The sequence below is a fragment of the Arachis hypogaea genome, chromosome 7 (assembly GCF_003086295.3).
Source record: "Arachis hypogaea cultivar Tifrunner chromosome 7, arahy.Tifrunner.gnm2.J5K5, whole genome shotgun sequence".
Classification (NCBI taxonomy): Eukaryota; Viridiplantae; Streptophyta; class Magnoliopsida; order Fabales; family Fabaceae; genus Arachis; species Arachis hypogaea.
This window is the reverse complement of record NC_092042.1, coordinates 8,437,557-8,461,257: the sequence shown is the minus strand read 5'-3', so window position 1 is coordinate 8,461,257 and position 23,701 is coordinate 8,437,557. Positions and strand designations below refer to the sequence as shown.

Here is a 23,701-nt window from a genome sequence, read left to right as displayed (position 1 = left end):
CCAAGGCATCTTAGGCTAGTTTCACTAGCCTTTTTCTTTTGATTTCATTAGGTTTTATGCACTTTCTTGAGCTATAAGTAAGTATTTGGATAAGGATTTCATGCACCCTTGCTTCAAGCAAACTTGGTTATTTATGTGCTTTTCATAAGATTTTATGCAACTTTTATTTGATGATTGAATGATGCAAATATCTTATGAATTATAGAAAACTTTGATGCAAATGTTTGGTTGATGATAGGTGGAAAGAAAGCTAAGAAAAGAAAATCAAACAAGCAACAAAAAAGCCATGGAAGGAAGCAAAGGGAAGCAACGTTGGAGCCAAAGTTGGAGCTCCAACTATGCCTCAAACGTTGGCCAAGAAAGGTGCATAATTGGAGTCATAGTTGGACCTCCAACTATGCCTCCAACTACTCATTCAAAAGGGTCATAGTTGGAGCTATAGTTGACCTCCAACTACTCATATAAGAGACCATAGTTGGACCTCCAACTATGCCTCCAACTACAACTATGGTGTGCAACGTTGGAGCCAAAGTTGATGCTCCAACATTGCTGGCAACGTCAAGGTGAAGGGGTGCCAACGTTGGAGGGAACGTTGGGGGTCCAACGTTACCTCCAACGTGCGCGATAATTTTGAAGTTTTGGGATTGAAAAATCGTGCAGCAACGCGTACGCGTAGGTGAAGATTTTGGCTATATGGCGCGTACGCGTGGAGGACGCGTATGCGTGGGTAGTCTAACGTTTGTGCTTAAACGTTGGGTCCAACGCTGGGTTAAACTTTAGGGCCAACGTCCCAGCCCTATTGGGCAAAGTTTGACCCAATGTTTGAGCTCAAACGTTGAAACTCCAACGTGAGCTTCAACGTCAATCTAACTTCAATACAAAAGGCACCCATGCAAAGTATGAATGTTAACTCCCAAACGTCCCCATCAACATCACAAAAGGCCACTTTCAACTAGCTTCAACAGAGGCCAAAGGTTCCAGTCCAAGTACTTGAAGATTGAATGAAGAAAGTGTATAAATAGATTATAGTTTAAGTTAGAAAAAGAGGGGGGCTTACACATTGAGTACTGTAACTCCGCCCAATTTACTTTCTTTGCATTTTAGTTTTAGTCCAATGTACTTTTCAATTCCAATTTCCATTCCCAGAACTATGAACAACTAAACCCCTTTCATTGGGTTAGGGAGCTCTGTTGTAATTCAATGGATCAATAATAATTTTCATTCTTCTTCTTTTTTTTCTCTTGATTTCACTAAAAAGCTTTCGATCTTCATCCAATTGGGTAGCTGTCTTGGAAAAAAAGCTATTCATAATTGGATCTCCTTTGAACCTTGGAAGAAGAATGAGGAGATCATGCTAGAAATGATTTCTCATGTTGGACCGGATTGATGTTTGGATGGATATAGTGACATATAATCCTACCAACACTTTGATTTGGAAATACATGTGGTATAATCATTGACCATACTTCATCTCTTTCCATGAGCAATTAAATCAAGGAATTAGGTAAATGTTCAAGCTTAGAGAGATTGAATTGCCAAGGAATTGGGATTCAATCACCTAAGATTGCCAAGGAGATCAATGAATGCATTGATTGAGGAAGAGATGAGAATGAACTTGATCCGGAGAATGCAACATCTCCTAAGCCCAATGAACTCCCCATCTCTGATCTACCCATTCTCTTTATTTTCTGTTATTTACTTTCATGCTTAATCACCCCATTCCCATTTATTTTCCTGCACTTTAAGCTTCTGCACTTTAATTTCTTTTTATTTAATTTCAGTCATTTACATTGTAACACCATACCACACTAAGCTTTACGCTTAAGTCATAAAATAGAGGTGGTGTGGTATTACGACCTTTAAAATAAAATGAGTACGTATAATAGTAGAAGAATTATAATATGCTAGGAGCCTTGAAAAACAGGGGAAATAAAAATCACGATTTAAAAGCGCAACGCTCAAGAAACGAGTTAACTTGCGTCCTAAGAAAATCATAATTATTAAACATAAGATAACATAAGTAAGAATAGAGTGCCAAAGATACAAAATAACAAGCTCCTACTCAGCCCGCGAAGTCAAGACTGGCCAGAGAATATTTACATATATATACTTACATATCCAAAACTCAAAAGTATATATACATAATCCTGCCTCTCTATAAACTTCTAAGAGGATAAAAAAGAACAAGTTATGCGGAGAGAAAGTTAAGTACATATATATACATCACTGTACAACAAAACTACCCAGTAACCCCTCCACTTTAAGAGTCCAGACGCCTAACGAGATGGCTCCGACCTACATCTGAAAAATAACAACATAGTATGGAATAAGAACCGGAGGTTCTCAATATGGTAAAGGTGCCATACACATAATATATAAGGTCCTGGGAATGCCAGAGGCAATCCTAGAACGCCGACACTCAGATTATAGAGCTTAAAGTGTTAGACAGAAGCCATAAAAGGTGGTCTTCTAAGAATATTTAAACCTAACTTAACTTAACCTTAAATCTAAGTCTCATACTGCCATTCCTTCATACCTCCAACTCCATCATGCATTTTCACAGACAAATAGACAAATAAAGGCAAACACAAGAAGGTTATAATTACTACAGGTAACAAGTACACATTTAGCATGGCAAGTACATATAGGCACACCCAATTAAGGCACAAGCAAGTAGTTTAAGTAATATACATATGATGCATGCCTATCCTAGGGCTAATGAGGCTCATCTGTCGGTTATCCAGCCAACCCGACAAGTCTAAATTGTACTTAGATTGTCCCTCGATGTGCATCCCCAAGAGTCTATGCATAGCTTTTTCTCAAATAATCAATATTGCTCAATGGGGGTAACATTCCCGTGAATTTATATAGTGCCCGGTCACACTTACGTCATAGGGTCAACAGAGTATCGAGTTTTCAACCTGGTACACATAGTGGCTAGCCACGGCACTTAATCCAGGGAACCTTGTATCTTAGATCATTAAATCATTCAAGCCAAATTTCATACATATTATTTTATCAGAAAATCCAATCAATTATCATATATGACTCATCCATAACATTTTATCATCAATTCATTACTTTTCAATTTTACTTCACCTCCAAGTTATCCTCATCTCCTAACTTCATCTGATTATCAAATTTAACACTAATATTCATGACTAAAGGAATGAAAATAGAGGTTTAGAGGTTTAAAATTTAGTTTGAAACATTAAAATCATGTTTGCTGAAATGGGATCCACGCGTGAGTCGTGGCAATGTAAAACTGCAGCTCGCGCGTGCGTCCTTTTATCATGCGTACGCGTGGGTGTAAACTTCATGTCACGCGTGCGTGTGGGTCACGCGTACGCGTGAACAAGCTTGTTTACTCCTTACGCGCACGCATGGGACTCGTTGCATACGCATGGCCGAAAATTCGCTCCATGCGTACGCGTGAGCGTACGTCTTTTAAAAAAATATAAGGCAGATGCAGTAGTGATGCAGCAATAGCAGAATTGATAAAAGAGAGCTGCAGAGTTTGGTTCAAACATAGTTTATAAACTCAAACTTCCAAAGAGCATAACTCGGTCATTTTAAATCATTTTTCTTCCGTTCTTCGAACGGCATAAACTTCACGAATCCAATTTTCATTTAAAAGAAGTTGAAATCAATTTGGGGTTCTGGAAGCCAAGTTATATCCCACCAAAGTTAAGCCCAAAACCAAAAGTTGGTAAACAATTGTAAACCTCATTTTCATTCCATTCCATTCTTTTCCAATTCTAACAATACCAACTCAAAAACCAACATTAATACTCAATAAATTCTACATCATTTTATCAACTCCATTCCATAATATTACACAATTCCCAGCAACAACACTCAACCAATTATATTCATCAACCACAACATTTAACACATTCAATCATGGTTCTCTCCAAAACAACATAACAACCACCATTCATAATCAATTACTAATTATCCACAAACACCAACCAAATATATTTGACAAGAAATTGCTAAACATTAACATACACCTGCATTCCAACTTATCCTATGGTCATCTAGCCTAAGTTTTCACAGAACATTATATATTAAATGCAAGAAACCTAAACCATACATTGACCGATTTCCACGTAATGACCAAAGCTATTTATTCAAAACCAAGGCAGCCCCTCAAAACTCAACTAATCAGCTTCCTCCAAGTTCTAGTATTCATAATTTCAAGCTCCAATTATTTATTCATTACCTAATACACATTTATAACACACATATACCCAATTGAATACTAAAAGCTCAAATTTAATGAAATTAAAGTAAAATTGTCGTATTCTCACCTTACTCAAGCTTCACATAAGCAAGAGTGAACGTTTTTCTTAAGCTAATCGGATCCTAAAACATCAGAAATCAAAGAAATTCAACCTTCATATTAAAAAATTCAAAAATTGAGGGAAAAGGGGGCTGGTAGTGATTAAACAAGTTACCAGTGAAATTGTTCTGATAGAAACGTAGAGCTCAACACGGTGAACGCGTGGCCATAAACGATGCAGCGATTGGAGCTCGGACGGAGAAGTTACGGTGTATGGAAGTTAACGTGAGTGTTTGACGTTCTTCCTTTTCTCTTCTCTGTTGCCCTTTGATGCTACCAAAATGAGGAGAAGAAGAACGTGGCTTTTACTTAAAGGGCTGGCCGGTTGGGCCCACGACCCGTTTTGAGCCCGGTTCAACTGGTTCGACCCTTTCGGTCCAATTTTGGACCGATTTCTTCGAAATTGGTGTCAAAATTCTCGTTTTGATGAGTTCTATCCTAATTTGATATAATATTCACATTTCTAATACTCCTTATTAAAAATTAATTTATTGACTAAATATTTACTAATTTAACCGGGGTTTACATACATTCCATGCAATTTACTTTTTCCGCAATTTAATTTTCTGCAATTCCAAATTCAAATCTGCTTAGTTCAACTAGAACAACCCTCCAATTAAAGTTGATCAACCAATCAATTCCTGTGGGATTCGACCTCACTCTATTGTGAGTTTTTACTTGACGACAATCCGGTGCACTTGCCGGTGGAAATTTGTTGAGAGATAAATTTTCGTGCATCATTATCCAATTTCAAAGTCATTGATGGGATTATCCTCGAGGCCTCCTTAACTAAATATACAATCTAAAGTTATTACCTCGAGATTTAATGAGGAAAAGTGATCCGGTCAATCATATGGTCGAAAAATGGCAAGTTGTGTCAGTATGATTTGTGTGTCACTATATATAGTAGTTCATCTCAACCCCTCATCCTAAATTCCAGTTGGTTTAGCTTCAGCATCTTCATTGTCATTAGGGTTAACTCGATAGGGATCCATCATCAAGTCTCTAATAGCAAGACCCTCATGACTTCCACCATCAGCTTGCATCATACCATCATTAGAATCTTTGACATTTGACCCGTTTTTTACTACTTTCAGGTGACATATTTAAGTCAACCATCATCTTTCGAATATTTCTTCTAACTGTCCCACTTAAAGGGGTTTCATCAATAGTATCCGCAGAAGTTTCTCCACCCTAGTCGACTAGAAAAATAAATAATCCCAACAGATGAACATTTGTCCAACGTGTTGCCAAACCCTAATAAAACGTATATCTTCGTCATCACGTAATTGATACCAAATTTACAAAAATATAAAATCTTATCAAAACCGTTATCAAATAAAAAAATAACAAAATAATAATAATAATTATAATTTATGATATATCTTTTGTAAAATAAAATATTATCTACTTTGGATAAATATCTATAATAAATTTTTGTTCACTCTTTTATGTGTTGTTATCTAATAATATATAATATCAAATTTTTCAATGCTGTTAAATTTTTTAATTCAAATAATATATACAAATACTAATTCAGCAGAATTAAACACGATAAATACCTCCTCATCATATGTTATTTTACCGTCCTAATGATTTATAAAATTGTCCATTTGATATAACTATGTATATGTTAATATGTCAGTTTAATACCGCATGTCAAAAAATAACAATCAATTGAAATGTTGTGTCATATAACATATTTTATAAACATATGTAAAATTAAATTAGCTTTTGAAAATATACATATAAATTATTTTTATCATAAAAATTTTAAAAAATAAATCAAATTAGTTTTTAGACAAATATTATATATCATCTGATATATAATAAATTTATGTAAAATTAAATTAATTTTTAAAAATACACGTGCGAGTCATTTGTACTCCTAAAATTATACGGATAGGTCATGTTTACTCCTGAAATTTTAATGTCTAGTGTACTGACTGAAATTTTAATAAGTCTAGGGTAATCTCGCCATCATTCCTAATGTAACACAAAACGCATTATATTACCTCGAATATTACACTAGAACAAGGCATCTCATTGCAAAAATTTATTTATTTATATTAGCTAAATAAACTCAAGCTTATCAATATATAATCAATAAAATATTTATATTCACAAAATTTTATAAATAATAGGTAATTGAATCACATAGTTTCACTAATGTAAGAATATATATATATAGCTAGGTACTTGTGCAAAACATATCCATAATAACAACAGAACTTAAGATATATGTTGATAGTTGAATAGTTGATATGTCAATGGAACACAACGCACACACTATAGTGTAACCCCTTTTGTATATTTTTAGTAATAATGGGCTTAGAGGCCCAATTAGAAGCCCAAAAAGGCTAGTAAAAAACAAGTGTTCTTGACCAGAGACAAATCTTTAAATGGAGTTTGGATTCGCGACGGATTAGTTCTTGAGATATCATGAGAAACCATAAAAAAAAATCAAAAGCAGAGGAGAGGAGAAAAGAGTTGAGTTCTGAGATCTGGGTTAAATTATTAATGATATCGCAATCAATTTGGGTTGGTCGTCACTTATCTGATAAGTGTCGGGTTTGAATTCTGTTTTATGAATGCAGCAACCCATTGACCAACAATATACCCTTAAATAAAATTCAGATTTGTGACGGATTAATTCTTGACTTGTCGGACATTTATTTGAGTCAAGATGTGTCACATTATTCACCATGTGAAGAATAAGGCTAATTTTAAAAAATATTAATATTTTTGTTGAAAATAAAATTATTTAATATAATTACAGACAGTAAATTTTGTAGGTGAGAATTGCAAAATCAACATGTGACAATATTCTGACCAACACACAGAGATGTGGTGAATACGTGACAACAGTTTAACTAATTGGATTATTATTATTATTATTATAAAAAAGTTAGTTTTATTTTAGTTTGTTAAAAAATTAAAAATAATCAGTTCATTAATACATCCAATAATAATACGATATATAAATATTTTTACAAAAAATATTTTACACGTGTTTATGAGTGGATCATTCTGATATGAAATATATGGATGAAAACGCATGTGTTAGTGTGACTCAGCGCATAAGTTCATCCAAACAAAAAACTTGAAAAATACCAGCCCAAAAAAAGGCTGACAAACTGTGAAGATTAAAGAAAATAACCACTTCTATTAAAAATAACGAAAGAAAATAACAACTTCACTCCCGAAAAATTAAATAAAAGAAGATAATCTAATTCGAAAAAGATAATAACCAAATTTATATTAAGATTTCGGAAACAAATAATGAAACCATTTTTTGGGATTTTTTATTTTCATAAATTAAATAACTATAATAATTATCGAAATAAATAATTTAAAACATAATTATTGGAATAAATATTTCTCTTATCTCATTTACACTGTAAATAAGATAATTTTGTATGTATTTCATATATACATATTTCATTTACACTGTAAATGAGATATATATATTTTTTTAAAATTAAAATAATAAAAAATATTAATAATATCAATAATCTAAACTTTTAGCACGAAATTAGTACATAAAAAAAGTTAGTAAAAGAGACTAAAATAGATATGTTTGATCAATTAGTACTAAAAAGAGTACATAAAAAATTTTAAATTAAATTATTATCCAATTTGATTGATTTAAATTTGAAAAATAAAAAATTCGTACGTATTCAAGGAAGGTTTCATTATGAGAATATATTCGGTAATTGTGCCCACCTCTAAAAATTGAAAGATAGGAGGCGTGAAGTTGATGCATGGTAAATAAAACACAAAATACAAAAAGATGAGTCGTTTGCCAATTGTTAAGAGAGGTTGATGGGATAATAGAAAGAGAATTGAAACGGTTATCTCCCACGTGGGTTATATTATATGAAAATTATATGCCAAGTGATCTCATGCATGTCTATTTCCAGCTGGTCCAACTTTAAAACTTTATTGAGATCAAACACAAAAATATTTTACTTAATATGAAAAAAACTATCAACTTAATTCCGCATAAAATAATTTAATATCTGTCATAGGGCATATAGTATAAAATAAACTCCAACTAAACATAGGTATTACAAATATGGACACCCATCTGAGCAGTGTGCTCATGAAAAACTTTAGAGATCAATCCCTTGGTTAATGGGTCTGCTAGCATATACTCTGTTCCTATACGTTCTATGAAAATCTATTTTTCTTAAACTTTGTCCTTGACAACTAAGAGCTTGATGTCTATATGCTTCGATTTTGTCAAGCTCTTATTGTTATGGAGTATAGTACTGCTGACTTATTGTCACCAAATATCTTTAATGGTCTTTCAATGTCATCTACTATATGAAGCTTAATGACAAAGTTTCGCAACCATATGCCATAAAATCAGAAATAGAGTACCCAATAATCTCCAAATTTTCTGATCTCCAATAAATAAGCATGTAATCATTTGTTCTCTTCAGATAATGCATTACGCATTTTAACAGCTATCCAATGATCTATTCCCGGATTGCTCAACTATCTACCCAACACTCCCACTATAAATGATATATTGGGACGTGTGCAAACTTGAGCATACATTAAGCTCCCTAGTGCTGATGATAAATTTTATCATGTATAGTTGTCTTTTCAAAATCATTTTAGGGCATTACTTGAGACTGAACTTGTCTCCTTTAGCTACGGGTGTGTCCATTGGTCTACAACTTTTCATGCCATATCTACTTAAAATCTTTTCGATATAGTTCTTTTGTGATAATTCAAGAGTACCTTGAGAGCAATCTCTTAGTATCTCGATTCCTAATATAAAAGAGGCATCACTAAGATCTTTCATTTCGATTTTGTTCAATAGAAATTTCTTAGTTTCATGCGACAAGCCTACCTGGCAAGTAGAATGTCATCAGCATATAAGATAAAAAACATGTATTTACTCCCACTGAACTTGCGGTATACACATTCATCTATAATATTTACCTCAAAATTATGAGGTAATGACTTGATTAAACTTGTGATACTATTGACAGGAAGCTTATTTGAGACCATAAATACATTTTCTCCTTTCTCTATTAGATCTCCTTAATTACACTTCTTGAGGTTGTTGAGTTTGATGTGTGGGTTGGGAGTGAGAAGGATTCTCATTATTTTCTTGTGTTGTAGCAGTAACTTGAGCAACAACGATAATGAGATCTACAGTAGGATTTTAATTATGCTATTGTACTATAACTGTTCTACAATAATAGATACAAAGACCTGATCATTATCAGTTATAGAATCCTCATCAAAAGCAATATTCCTAATATTTCCTCCCCCCTAACTCAACATCCTTAAGAAATCTTGCATTTCCCGTTTCAAAAATAGACCTTAATGCAGGATTGTAAAACTTGTACCCCTGTGAACCCTCAGCATAACCAACAAAGTAGCAACTAATTGTCCTTGAGTCTAATTTTTTTTCATGTAGCCTATAAGATCGCGCCTCCGCTGGATATCCCCAAATATGCAAATGTTTTATACTGGACATTTTCTCAATCCAAATTTTATAAAAGATTTTGTTAACTACTTTGCTTGGCACCCTATTAAGGATGTACAGTGCGGTCTTTAAGGCTTCTTCTCAGAGTGATTCAGGCAAGAAAGAATGGCTAATCATACTTCTCACCATGTCCTTAAGAGTTCGGTTCCTTCGCTCTGCAACACCATTCATGCTAGATTTTTCTGACATGGTGTATTGCAGAACAATACCACACTCCTCTAGGAAAAGAGCAAAAGGTCCAAGACGTTGCTCACCTGAATCGTCATATCTTCCATAGTATTCACCACCACGATCATATTGGATAACTTTAATTTTCTTCCCATGCTGAAGTTCAACTTCAGCTGTGAAAGACTTGAAACATCTAAGGCTTGAGACTTTTCATGAATTAAATATAAATACCCGTAACAAGAGTAATCATCTATGAACATAATAAAATACCGTTGTCCATTCCAAGTGACAGTAGAAAATGGGCCACATGTATCGGTATGTATCAGTTCTAAGACATCTTTAGCTCTCTCGGCACCTAATTTCCTTTCGTTTGTCTTTTTTCCCTTTATGCACTCAATGCATACTTCAAAATCCGCCAAATTTAGGAATCCAAGAATTCCATCCGACATGAGACTCTGAATTCTCTGTTTAGAGATGTGACATAGGCGTTTGTGCTATAATGATTCCGAATTCTCATTTAGTTTTTGTTTTGTACCTATTTGCAGTATTTCATTATTATAGGAATTCAAATCAAGCCTATATAGATTATCCACCAAACGACCAGAGAAAGTATTATTCGAATTATAAAAGAGATTGACTTTATTTTCTCTAAGCGAACAAAAAATAACCTGATTTGTCCAAACGAAAAACAGAAACTAAATTCTGTCTAAAAGACGGTACATAAAATGTCTCTAATAAATCCAAGTAAAATCCACTCATGGAACATAATCTAAAGGTTCCTATAACTTCTACTACAATTATATTGTCGCCTACCACATAGATGTATCTTTTAGCATCACTTGGCGGTCGGCTCCATAGGCAACTATGTATAGTAACACTTACATGAGTAGAAGCAGTAGAATCTACCCACCAAGTATTAACAGGTGCATAACTTAAACTAGCCTAAGAACAAACGAAAGTAAGAATTATACCATTCTTTACACGCCAAGTGGCATATTTGGTACAATCTTTCTTCATGTGTCCCACCTTCTTACAGAAGAAACAGGTTGAAACTTGATCCTGTTTCTTAACTTTTTTTTGCTGAGAAGACACATCCACAGTAGTATCTCACTTTCTTTTATACTGAGAAGATGAAGTCATGTGAGCACTTTCAGTCTTATCTTACTGTAGCCTCTTTTCTTCTTGCACATAGTGAGATATAAGCTCATTTAAGGACCAAGTGTCCTTCAGAGTGTTATAACTCACTTTGAATTGCCCAAAGTGTGCATGAAGGGAGATCAAAATAAAATGCACGAGTAAATCTTTAGACAACTCTAACTTTAGTGCTTTCAATTTTGAAGCAAGATGAGACATTTCCATAATGTACTCCCTTATATTCCTTTTACCTTTATACCTCATGGAGACAAGTTTGCTCAAAAGACTATTTGCCTCTGCCTTTCAGCAAAGAATTTTTCAACATCTTTCAGGAATTGTTTGGCATCTTTATCCTCAGTAATTGAGCCCAAAAATTCCTCAGGAATTGAGCATTTCATTATCATAATACTCATTCGATTGGATCTCTCCTACTTCTCTATTTTAACCTCATTAAGATTTTCTGGAGTAGAAGTGGGTTTCCTCTTGTGAATAGCTATATCTAAATTCATACATGATGAGTTTGGAAAACACTAAATTGATATTAGTGATGACTAAACATTATTAGTTTAATTAATTGCAAAATTATCATGAAAATAATTTTGCTGTGCAGATTTTAATTGGGCCGAACAGAAAAAAATTTTTGTTGCAAGTCCAATTGTATTAAAAAAATACATTCAGCATTGATACAAAATTATTTTGATCCTTGTGGCTGAATTGTTGTTATGTTATTTGGGCCAGATTGAATTACTATTACTACTAGCCCATTTGAAACTTTGTTTCCAAAGACCAAAGCTTGGTCCGAAACAAATAATGGAAGAAAGCAAAGTTCTTTGTTTCCAACGGATCCCATTTTTAATTTGGGATGGATTTCAAATTCAATTAACTTGCATTGGAAACATGAGAGAGATTTAGCACTTGATTTGATGGACATCATCAATGCTACACGCTACCTAAAGCAAAGGAAGTGGGAAACTTAATTCACTTTATCACATTCATTAATTATTGTTCAAGTTTTTCTTTCTTCACTCTCATCTCTCTTCTCCTACTTCGGTCACTTCACAGAGAAAGCATGGAAGCTATGGCTATCTACCGAAAGAAAGGAGAAACAAGCAATAAGACCATCACAATGATGGCAAGAAAAAAAATAAAAAGTATGTTATGGCTGAGATCTTCACCAAGAAAGGTAAGATTTGGTGAAGTAAGCTCAAGCTCTCCATACCAAAAATGGAAGAGAATATCTCGGTCAGAGAAAGAAGATCGTTGGAGGGATGGCTTGACTCTGATTTTGCTCAACCACCACAGGAGGTAGCTACAGTAGCTACGTGATGAAGGAGGCAAAAGTTGGAGTAGATGAAGCTGTCATCATCAAGAATGCATCAAGGACTAGGAATCCTTCTTGGAGTGCAAGGCAAGATGGAAGGCTCGGATTGATGATTACTGGTGACCAAGGAAGAACCAGAGGTAATTGCATGTTGGATATAGCATTCGGTTACTTCTCCTCTCTCTCTCTCTCTGGCCAAACCGATTTTGCATGAAGAAGAAGAAGTTTAGCTTAGTTTTTGGTTTCAACCGTAGAGGCTTCCCCTTTTATAAATAAGGGAGAACAGCCAGGACTTGAGAAAAGGAGAGTAAGTGCAGAGTTCTCATAGCTACCCAAACTAACAGAAGTTCTTTTCCTTCAATATTTTCTATTTTGTAATTTTCTGTTTAATTTTGTCTGTCTTGAGTCTCATGGAAAAAGGTAAACAGTGAGGTTTGTATGAAAAAGTCATAGAGCAGAAAAAGGCAGAGAGTGCAAAATTAAAAGAAAAAGCTATAGATGTCCTTAGAGGTCCTTTGTACATCTGTGTTGTGTTTCATGATTCTCTGGGAATCTCCTTGCAAGTTAGTTTAGCACTTAGTTGTTGAAAGCTTGGTTGTGACCAAGTCAAGTTCAGTTTTGGGTTTAGATTCTGGACTTGTCCCAGATAGGAAGGGTAGTTCCTAGGGAGAATTGGTGTTTGTAATCAAAGATGGTTATAGTAAAATTCTATCATTGTTGTGATGGAGACTGGATGTAGGCTGCATTGCACTTAGCAGCTGAACCAGGATATATCTTGGTGTAATTTTCTCTCTCTTCTACTCCATTTCTGTTTCTGCTGCATAGGAGACAAAACTGAAAAATATCTCCTAGCTGATCAGGAGACAAAATGAAAAAGTCTCCTAACTAGGCACGAGACAAAAACAAAAATATCTCCTCAAGTGTTCTAAAGGACACCAAGAGTTACAAAACGAAAAAGGGGCTAAGATTCAACCCCCTTCTCCTAGCCACTGATAAACCATCAATACAACCAAGGATAATTTTTATGGTATTCTTCCAAACCTTAAGTTTGAATCATTAAGTATAGAAATACTGCTAATTTGTAAAAAAATATTGGTAGTTTAAGCCATAGTTTCTTTATTAGAACAAAAAAGGAACATGCAGTAAATATTAGTTAAATAATGAAAAAAAAATCATATTGAGATATCTAGAACAACATTAATTTTCAATCTTTGGATCAAAAAATTAACTGTAAGTGATACTCTCATTGGAGTAAAACAAATATTGTCAAAATTCCTGTCACACATTAAGCTTTTCTTTGAACCGACTGAATGCACATATGGAAACTTAAAATTCGCAACCTATTTATTACCGCATATATTTTCTATTAATTGGCCAAACAATAACCTTCTTTTGGACTGATTATTGACCACATAATTAATAGAAAATAAACAAAAGTGTGCAATACTTATTATTTCGCCAAACAATGAACTTCTTTTGGGCCGATTATTGTCAGCATAAATAATAAGCATTACTTTATTCTTAATTATTTACCCAAACATGTATTTACCATCAATATGTGTATATAATTTGGCCAAATATAAACCTTCCTTTAGACTAACTAATATTCGCATGAATTACATATCACCATATTTTTTATGTTTTAAATAAATCAATTTTCACAAAAGAGGCTATTTCGGCGCAGTATAATATTCCATCAATTTATTTCAAAACCAAATCTTTATAAAACAGGTGGCTATAATAATCCAAATTGTTGCGACTTTCCTTAGGTAACAATTAAAAACTATTTAAATCGCAAAAGAAATTGAATCTTAATAGTGTCCTTTTAAGACTTTAAAAAAAACATCATTATAACTATGCAACAGATTCATGTGCCAAAATTTTTTGATCAATGTTATAATTCAATCCACGCAAAACACAACAAAAAAATAATAATTTTGCCAAAAAAATGAATCTATATGAACGGATATAAAAAAGGATAAACAAACGAAGAACCTTCTTTTAAAAAAAACTGAATCCATATTCACATATTAAACCATAGTATATACAAAACAAATTTTATAGTAAATATGTTTTTTATGTACTATTTGTGTATTTTTTGTACTCTTTGAGTTTTATTGACACGTGCTATATAATCCAAAAGTAGCACATATTTGAATATAATTTTATAAACTCAAATTAAGATTTAAATTCAATAAAAAAAATTTATAATTTTTTAATAATTTAATTATAAATGGCTCTGATACTACTTGTTAGAATTTTCTTAAAATTTTTTAATCCAAGAATTATCCATGTGAAATTATTAATAACTTTTTAACACTTCCTACCAAAAAAATTAACTGAAAAAAACATTTCTCTCCCAACAAATAAAATAAAAAAAAACTCAAATTTTGGATAAGAAGTAATACCTTTCTTCCCATAATGTAGCTAAATAAAAGTAGCTCGACCACATGTCATTTCTGGTATGCAGCATAGTTCCAACAAAATTTTACAGTTATATTCATTAAAATATACAAAATTTTTAAAAGTGTCGTATTCATATTCATGTCCTTATATGGAATCTAGAAGATATTACTTTTACGAAAAAATTAACTCTTAAATCAATATCTGAAAGAACTGCCACTACATCACCATCACCAGGGACATATGTTTGTACCAAAATCTATTCTGATTTCATCTTTAACGAAATCACTTCCTTCCAATGCAAACACTTCTTATATTTTACTTTGACTTACTATTTTTAGGTTGTCGCTACAGGTTTCAATCATCCTAACATATATCAAATTGGAGATTTATTTTAAGTTGGTCCAACTCAACATTTTTTTTGTTGTATTTCATAATTTAATTTTGGTATCATTTCAGTATAAAACAATTTCATACATATGTCGAAATACATATGTTAATTAAAGTAAAAATAATTTTTTTTTATATTGACCATATAAAAAGTTATCTAAAAAATAAAAATAATTAAATAACTATATAAAATAGTTTATATTATTGGCATATAAAAATTAAATTTTTTATTTAAAATAAAAAATTATAATTTAATTTTTAAATTTATTAAATAATTATTTAAAAAATAGATTATGATTAAAAAAAATATCAAAGAACTAATATTCTTTTATAAAAACATAGAATATGTTTATTAATGCTAGTTTAAATATAAAATAAAAATATTAATTATCTAAATTTTTTATGACAAAATAATTATATAAAATAATTTATATTATTAATACATTAAAAATAAATTTAAATAAATATAAAAACGAATAATAAGAATAGAATAACACTTCAAATTTAGATAAGAGATATAAAAGAAAAGAAAAGTTATACTATTATATGGTACATATTTAATTTAACTTATATTTTTAACTTTTGTATATAATATTAAATTTAATTTTAATATATTATTAATATAAAATAATTTTATATTTAATTATATACTATTATATTAATAAAAATAATTATTTTTTATATTTAATATATAAATAATTATTTAAATAATACGTATAATTAAATAATAACACTGATAATAAAAATAACAATAATAACAATAATAAAAATAATAATAAAAATAATAATAATAAAAATAATAACAATGATAATAATAATAATAATAATACTAATAATAACAATAATAATAATAAAACGATTTAACTTGTATTAGTATATTTTTATTTTTAATTAATTTAATTTTATTTAAATAATTAGAATTTTAAATTATAAAATTTGTATTAGTTTGTAATTTAAAATTTAAATAAATATAATTTAAATTAATAATTTATAAAATTATATGTATTCGTGTTACTGTACTCATATAATTAATTATATTTATCCGATTTAAAAAAAATAACGGTTGTTAATTTTTTTTATTTAAATACATTCATATTATTTTCAAATTAAAAGAATATATTTATTTAAAATAATATGATTACGTTTATTTATATTTAAAAAATTTTAAAATAATAAAAATATGTTTATTTAAAATAATAAAATTTAAAATTTTAAATAAACCTACTTATATTAATTTTAAATTTTATTTAAAATAATACGAATATATTTATTTAAATTAAAAAATCAAAATAATAAGAGTACATTTATTTAAAAAATTTTAATTTAAAAATAATATAAGTGTATTTAGTTGTTAGTTAAAAATTAACAAATTTTATTTTTTTAAATTGAATAAATATAATTAATCATGAGTACAATAGTAAAAAAATCATATGAGTATAATAATACAAATACATATAATTTTATAAATTATTAATTTAAATTATGTCTATTTAAATTTTAAATTACAAACTAATACAAATTTTATAATTTAAAATTCTAATTGTTTATATAAAATTAAATTGATTAAGAAATAAAAATATACTAATACAATTCAAATCGTATTAAAACGTAAACAAGTTTGCTGAGTCTATAAATAAATTTTACTTAAATAAATAAGTTTAATCAATGTGATAGGTAAATTTTGTGCAAACTTTATGAAAACACAGTAAAAAAAATTAAATCCTAAAAAATAACATGATTTTTTTTAGAATTAATTTTTTTTATATTTTATAATAGAGATAAAAAATCTAATTAACATTGAGTTGGTCCAATATATTAGATAATTTTATTTTTTAATGATTTTTAATTATAATTTTGGTTAAAAAAATTATATAATAAACAATTAATTATAATTTTTCAATCTAAATTAGTCAATTTATTTTTAAAATAAGATACAATGAAAAATCTAACATCATAGTTATATCAATTGGTTTTTTAATTAAATCATCTGTATAAAATAAACTAATTTTTTTAAACCAAATGGTAATACGTGTCATCCATCCAAAAACAACTTCATGTAAAGTCGACTACAAGTAAATTTCCTCCATTTATACACTTTTAAACATAAACTGTGATAACTTAAGGTGTTTTATATTCACACAGTTTACTCATCAACTGTGAGAATCTAACACGATTTTTATCTACTTTGTTCTTGCATAATCCGTAGTTATTTACTGCAGTTTATGCCCATTTTTTCTTATTCATAAACCATATTTATCTATTATTGGTTATGTGTAAATAATAAAATTGTGATAACTTTTCACGATTTATATAATAAATCAGGACACGCAAATATACCATTATTATATTTAAATAAATATTTCTTCTTTTCATTTTATTTAAGTAAATTGTCCTATTAATGTATCAATGTTAAACTCTATAACATAACGTTGATCGTAGCAGTGAGGTGGTGCCACTAAGTCACTAACTATGGTAAAGAGTGGCATATAGGATAACGTAAGACATGATACTCAGGTATGTTGCTGATGTATTTATTGTAGAGAGAGAAAATATATTACCTGATATACTGCTCACACAAAAATTTATTTATTTATATTAGCTAAATAAACTCAAGCTTATCAATATATATTCAGTAAAATATTTATATTTACAAAATCTTATAAATAATAGGTAATTGAATCACGTAGTTTCACTAATGTAAGAATATATAGCTAGGTACTTGTGCAAAACATGTCCATAGTAACAACCGAACTTAGGATATATGTTGATACTTGAATAGTTGATACAACAAATAGAATACAACACACACAAAATAGTGTAACCCTTTTGTATATTTTTAGTCATAATGTGCTTAGAGGCCCGATTAGAAGCAAAAAAGGCTAGTAAGACACAATTCCCTTATTTATGATGTACTTGTCATAAAAAATAATTTTATATTAATTTTTATATCATAAACAATAAATAAAAATTTAAAATATTTTTTTTTATTAGAAAAAATTAACTTTAGTTTCTACTGTAGTCTTATTTAATTAATTAATATAATTACTATTGTCTTACAATAATATTAATATTAAAAAAATCATATAAAAAATAATATACAATATATAATTAAAATTATATTAATTTATAAAATTACTTAATATAAAAAACATAATTAAATTCTATAGTTTGTAATGTGATTAGTATTTTAAATTTAATAAATAAAAATAAATAACTCACTAAAAAATTATATTTTAATGTATAAAAAATTAAATTTATTTTTTATATAAATAAATTTAACTAATTATAATTTAATATAATGTTTTATATTAATTATGATTTAAATAATAATTATATTAAATAATTAAATTATAATTATTAATTAATTATTTAATATAATTATTATTTAAAAATAACTTACCACATGGCAAGTTATTATTGGTGAAATAGGGCCTTTGAGAGGAGGAGTTCTTCCTTCTTGAAACTTGTGCAAGGACTTATTTACTCTTCTCTCCAATGGTTTGAGTTTCTAGCGGTAAGAAAAAAGTGAAAGGAGAACTCACTATTGGAGATGCTTTAAAAAACAAGTGTTCTTAGCTCACAACAAATTTTTAAATGGAATTTTGATTCACGACAGATTAGTTATTGATCAGTTGGGCTAAGGAATATCGTGGGGAAAAAAATAGTCAAAGGCAGAGGAGAGGAGAAAAGAGTTGAGTTCTATGAGATCTGGATTAAATTATTAATGATATCGCAATCAATTTGGGTTAGTCGTCACTCGTTCGTCGCTTAACTGTCGGGATTTGAATTTTATTTTGTGTCTGCAGCAACCTATTGACCAATAGAAAACCCTTAAATAAAATTTAGATCTGTAATGAATTAATTCTTGGTTTGTCGAACATTTATTTGAGCCAAGATGTGTCACATTATTCACAGCGTGAAAAATAAGGTTGATTTCTTTTATATGGAAAAAGTATTGGTATTTTTGTTGAAAATAAGATTATTTAGTATAATTACAGGCAGATGAATTTTGTTGGTGAAAAGTCAACACGTGGACAAAGACGTGTTGAATACTTGGCAACATTTTGACCAACACGTGAGGACCACACGTGACAACAACTTAGCCTAACACGTGGAAAACGTGTTAAATAATTTCTATAATACTGTAATATATTTCAAATGTCAATATTCAACCAAAATACTATCTTTATTTTCATATTAAAAATAATTTTTGAAAGAATAACTCAAAAAAAATGAGAAATTAACCTAATATAATTATTTTAATCTTGAGAATGTTTATGATATTATTAAAATTTCAAAAACTTTTTCACTATAAACCACCAACGTGAAAGGCTATTTTAAAATTTAACTCTTTCGAAATCTAATTTGAAAAGTGCGTTAGATTTAAATCCTAAATATGAGTAGAAAGGGATTATATGAAATATATGGATGATGGCGCATGTGTTAGTGTGACTGAACGCATAAGTTTTTCTTTGTTTTTCACGGTATCCCCCAACCCAGCAGGTCAAAAACTAATTCGTCGCGGTACTGAACTCCATTTAAGAATTTGCCGCTAACCAATGGATTGCTACATGCACAAGGCGGGATTCGAACTAAAACGCATAAGTTGATCCAAACAAAAAACCTGAAAAAGTGCCAGTCCCAACAAAAAAATAAAAGCTGAAAAAAAATGCCAATCCCAACAAAAATAAAATGTCATATTCTTAAATGGAGCTTAAATTCGCGACGAATTTATTTTTAGCCTGTTGGGTTAGAGAATACCATAAAAAACAAAAAGAAAAGAAAAGAAAATAACAACTTTTATACCAAAAGAAAAAAAACGAAAGAAAATAACAACTTCACTCCCGAAAGTTAAATAAAAGAAGATAATCTAATTCGAAAAAAGATAATAACCTAACGTATATTAAGATTTCGGAAACAAATAATGAAACCATTTTTTGTGCAAGTTTTAAACCTTTCAACCTGAAGTTATTGAGAATGTTCTTTGTTTCTAATTTTATTAGTTCTGATTTTATTATTGGTTTCACATTGGTTTTAAAATAACAATCATGACTTATGGAAAATGCTAGAGAATAATATTTTTATTGAAAAAAAATAAAGAATTAATTGACGATGGTTCAAAGGCAAAATACTTACAACAAAAAATATTAATCACTTTCCATTTGTATAACCTTTTTGGGACCATAGTGAAAAATATTACATGCAAATCGAACATCAATTAAATTAGGGCGAAATAGGTATTTTACATAATTTTAATTTTAAATCCGTTAAATATCAGAGCTTAGGCATAAGGTACCCTAATACGATGCTTTTACATAAATTAGGATCCACAAATGTTAAATAAAAAGATACTGTGAGATAGAATGTGGCATTAGTATGCTTTAGAGGACTAAAGATAGGAAATGTATAACTATTAATTCATCTCAAGGAAAAACAGAATTTCTTTTTCTTAATGTTATTTTCTAACTCTCAACTCGAACAAAAAATAGGAAATGTATAAATCATGAGCATTGGCTAAATAAATTATGTGAAAGTAACACCCCAAAACAAAATATACAAGCCTTGCTACTTCACACTTTAACACCCCCCCCCCTTCCAATTCTATTTTTATGTAAGAAACTGATCTGTTGCTCCCGAGTTAATTTGAAAACTAGATTATAATATCTAATTTGCATATTCTATGTCATAAACACTGTTACTGACTACATTGTATGCTACGAATTGCGTATAATTATTAATGGTTAAACCATCAGACGTACAATGCCTTGTATTCTTTTCTTTTTCTTTTTTTTTTTTTAACTTTTTGGAAGCCAAGTTTTGGAGTACCAATGTAATATCGGTTGATAACTTCTTCACACCCGCTCCAATGCACCTCCTATTCCTAAAGCTAGAATTATATACTTTGAGCATGTATCATATACCATTTAACCTGGATTAACAACTATCTCATTTATGAATTTATTTGAAGAGGATTAAAATCACCAATTTCTATCAGAACACAGAAAAATTATACATTGAAAACATAATAACAGCTGCACAAGGCAAAAACTTTATAGATCCTATTACTTGTTCGATATCTTATATACACGAAGTAACCAGTAAGTTATACACTAGGATATTTACTAGTTCCCTACACTTTTCTGTAAAAGATCAAAGCACAAAATGGAGCATTCTTGGTCAGCAGATGACCAACTAGATGCATCCCTATTCCTCAGCTTCATCCATGAAGATCGATTCCAAAAACCCAAACAAAAAAGACTAAAAAAAAAAAATTAACAAATGCCATCAGCTAAATTCTCCATTCTTAAAATACCAGAGAATTAGCCTACAAAAACAAAAGCAAACAAGTGACCATAGAGAGAAGACATACATATCCTAGTTCTCTTTTATGAAAAGCTACGTAACTAGCAAACCCACCGATGCTGATGGAGCTAGTCGAGGAAGCGGCACGTTGCGCAGACCGTGAGGAAATCCGACATCCTTAACAAAACTCTAAACGCATCCTTTTCTCTAATCATCCTTCAACGTTTGCATTATTCCCTTTTGGATCATCGTTCAGGCATTTCAAATCGATAAAACGATGTTCTTGCTCCCCGCCGTTGTTGCAGTTCTCCGGTTCTTCGGATTTTAGGAAATCCAATCCATAATCAGCATCTGATGGAATTTGTTCCATATGGGGCAAACTTCCTAAGAACTTGGCATCCGGATTCTCCAATTGATACAAATAGCTGGAAGGGATGTCAGCCTGATGACTGCTGTCATCAGGGAAATTCATTTGACTAAAATCCAGACCTTTATCCATTTGACCAAAATCCAAGGCTTGCATCAATGAAGAGTCCTCAATTGGATTTTTGTCTATATCCCCCAAAAGCTCGTCCACCTGAAATAGCTCATCCACGGAGAAGTTCTTCAAGTAATCACCACCTTCAAAGTCAAAATTATCAATCCAGGACAAGTCCATCTGATCTTTATTTACATCACCCATGGCAACTTGTCCCTCATCACGAGGTAAATTCTGGATTTCAACTCCACCAGGATCCGTGAGAACTTCAGGCTCCTCCAGTAGCTCTTGCTTCACCTTGCTAGTAGGGGAAGCAACAGAATCATAAGCCTTATGACAGGCAACAACAGTACCATTCACCTTGCCAACTTGCACTTGCTCCTTTACATCCTCAAAGGCACAAACCTCCGAATGATTTGATACAGTAGTCGTGTCGGAAGCAGCAGGAGTTGCAGCCGAAGAACTAGAACAGGAAGTAGTTGTAGCCGTTGAAGAATCCTTCGTCGATTCCTTGATAGAACTATAATCCGTTATGTGTGGAAAGTTTAGCCTTGCACTAGAACCATACATGGCCCTAGCAGCTTCATCATAAGCTAAGGCAGCTTCTTCGGCAGTGGAGAAAGTACCCAACCAAAGCCTACTCCCTCTGTTTGGCTCCCTAATCTCGCCAACCCATTTTCCCCATGTCCTCTGCCTAACACCCCTATAGTTACACTGTGAATTTTGGGGTCCTCCTTTCCCTTTCATGCACCCTTTCTTCGAACCCTTCGCCGGAGCCTTTCGAGTAGGCTTACCTTCCTCTTTACCAGACTGGAGATTCTCATTGTATTTCTTCCACTTTTGCAGTGTCTCAGCCACAGACCTCGACCCGTCTCTTCTACTCCTACTCTTCCTCTTTCTAGAAGAGTCCAAGGGTACTAGACTGATATTATTAGAACCTTGATCATAAGTCCCCATTTCAAACCAATCACCTTCAGAGTTCTTAGTTCCAATGGTTATGCAAAGCTCAAACGATTCAACAATGTTCCAACGCTAAGTAACCGATTATCTCCAATCTGCCGTTAGAAAAAGCAAGAACCCAGTTAAGAACACTTAAAAAAAGCACACAATACGAAAGAAAATAAAAAGCACAAACCGCAAAGCAACAAAAGCAAAATTAGATTTTGCAACGCACTCTTAATTTAACCATTAATAGATAAACCCTAAACCCCGGGAATCAAATTTCCTTCGTCCCCAAGTAATAAACAATAACGACAATACTTGATGACCAAGCAAATAATCACACAAAAAAGAAAAAATAATAACAATAAATAAATACGACAGTGTTAAAAACTCAAGAATCTTCCAGAACACAAGAAAGGATAAAAATCACATGGATTACAAAACCGCGAAAGAAAGATATGAAACCAATGCAACTAACCTGCTTAGATCTGACGAAGCTGAATCCTGGGAATAGAAACTAGGGATTTCACTTCTTTTTCTTCTTTTACTTTATAATTTTTTTTCTTCTTTACTTCGCTTCTGTTCTTTGTTATCAAAACGCCTCGTCGTTTTTGTGTTTATCTTCTTGTCAATAATTATGAGTGTGTAGCGAGAGAGAGAGAGTATGTTTGAGTTTAGCTAATACAGGATTCAAAAAAAATCTCTGGG

The 23,701-nt window shown here is 31.0% G+C and overlaps 1 protein-coding gene across 1 annotated transcript; it reads right to left on the bottom strand.

Annotated features, from left to right (window-relative positions):
* Positions 1 to 21,296: 21,296 nt before the first annotated feature.
* On the bottom strand, positions 21,297 to 23,701 carry LOC112702331 (dehydration-responsive element-binding protein 2C). The gene is made up of 2 exons (XM_025753316.3): positions 23,472 to 23,701; positions 21,297 to 23,106 (listed from the first exon to the last, which is right to left on the bottom strand). The coding sequence occupies exon 2, from the start codon at positions 23,006 to 23,008 to the stop codon at positions 21,785 to 21,787; it is 1,224 nt and encodes a 407-aa protein (XP_025609101.1). The 5' UTR covers positions 23,009 to 23,106; positions 23,472 to 23,701; the 3' UTR covers positions 21,297 to 21,784.

Coding starts and splice junctions, on each gene's coding strand:
- LOC112702331 (XM_025753316.3), bottom strand. CDS start 23,008: ATGGGGACTTATGATCAAGGTTCTAATAATATCAGTCTAGTACCCTTG.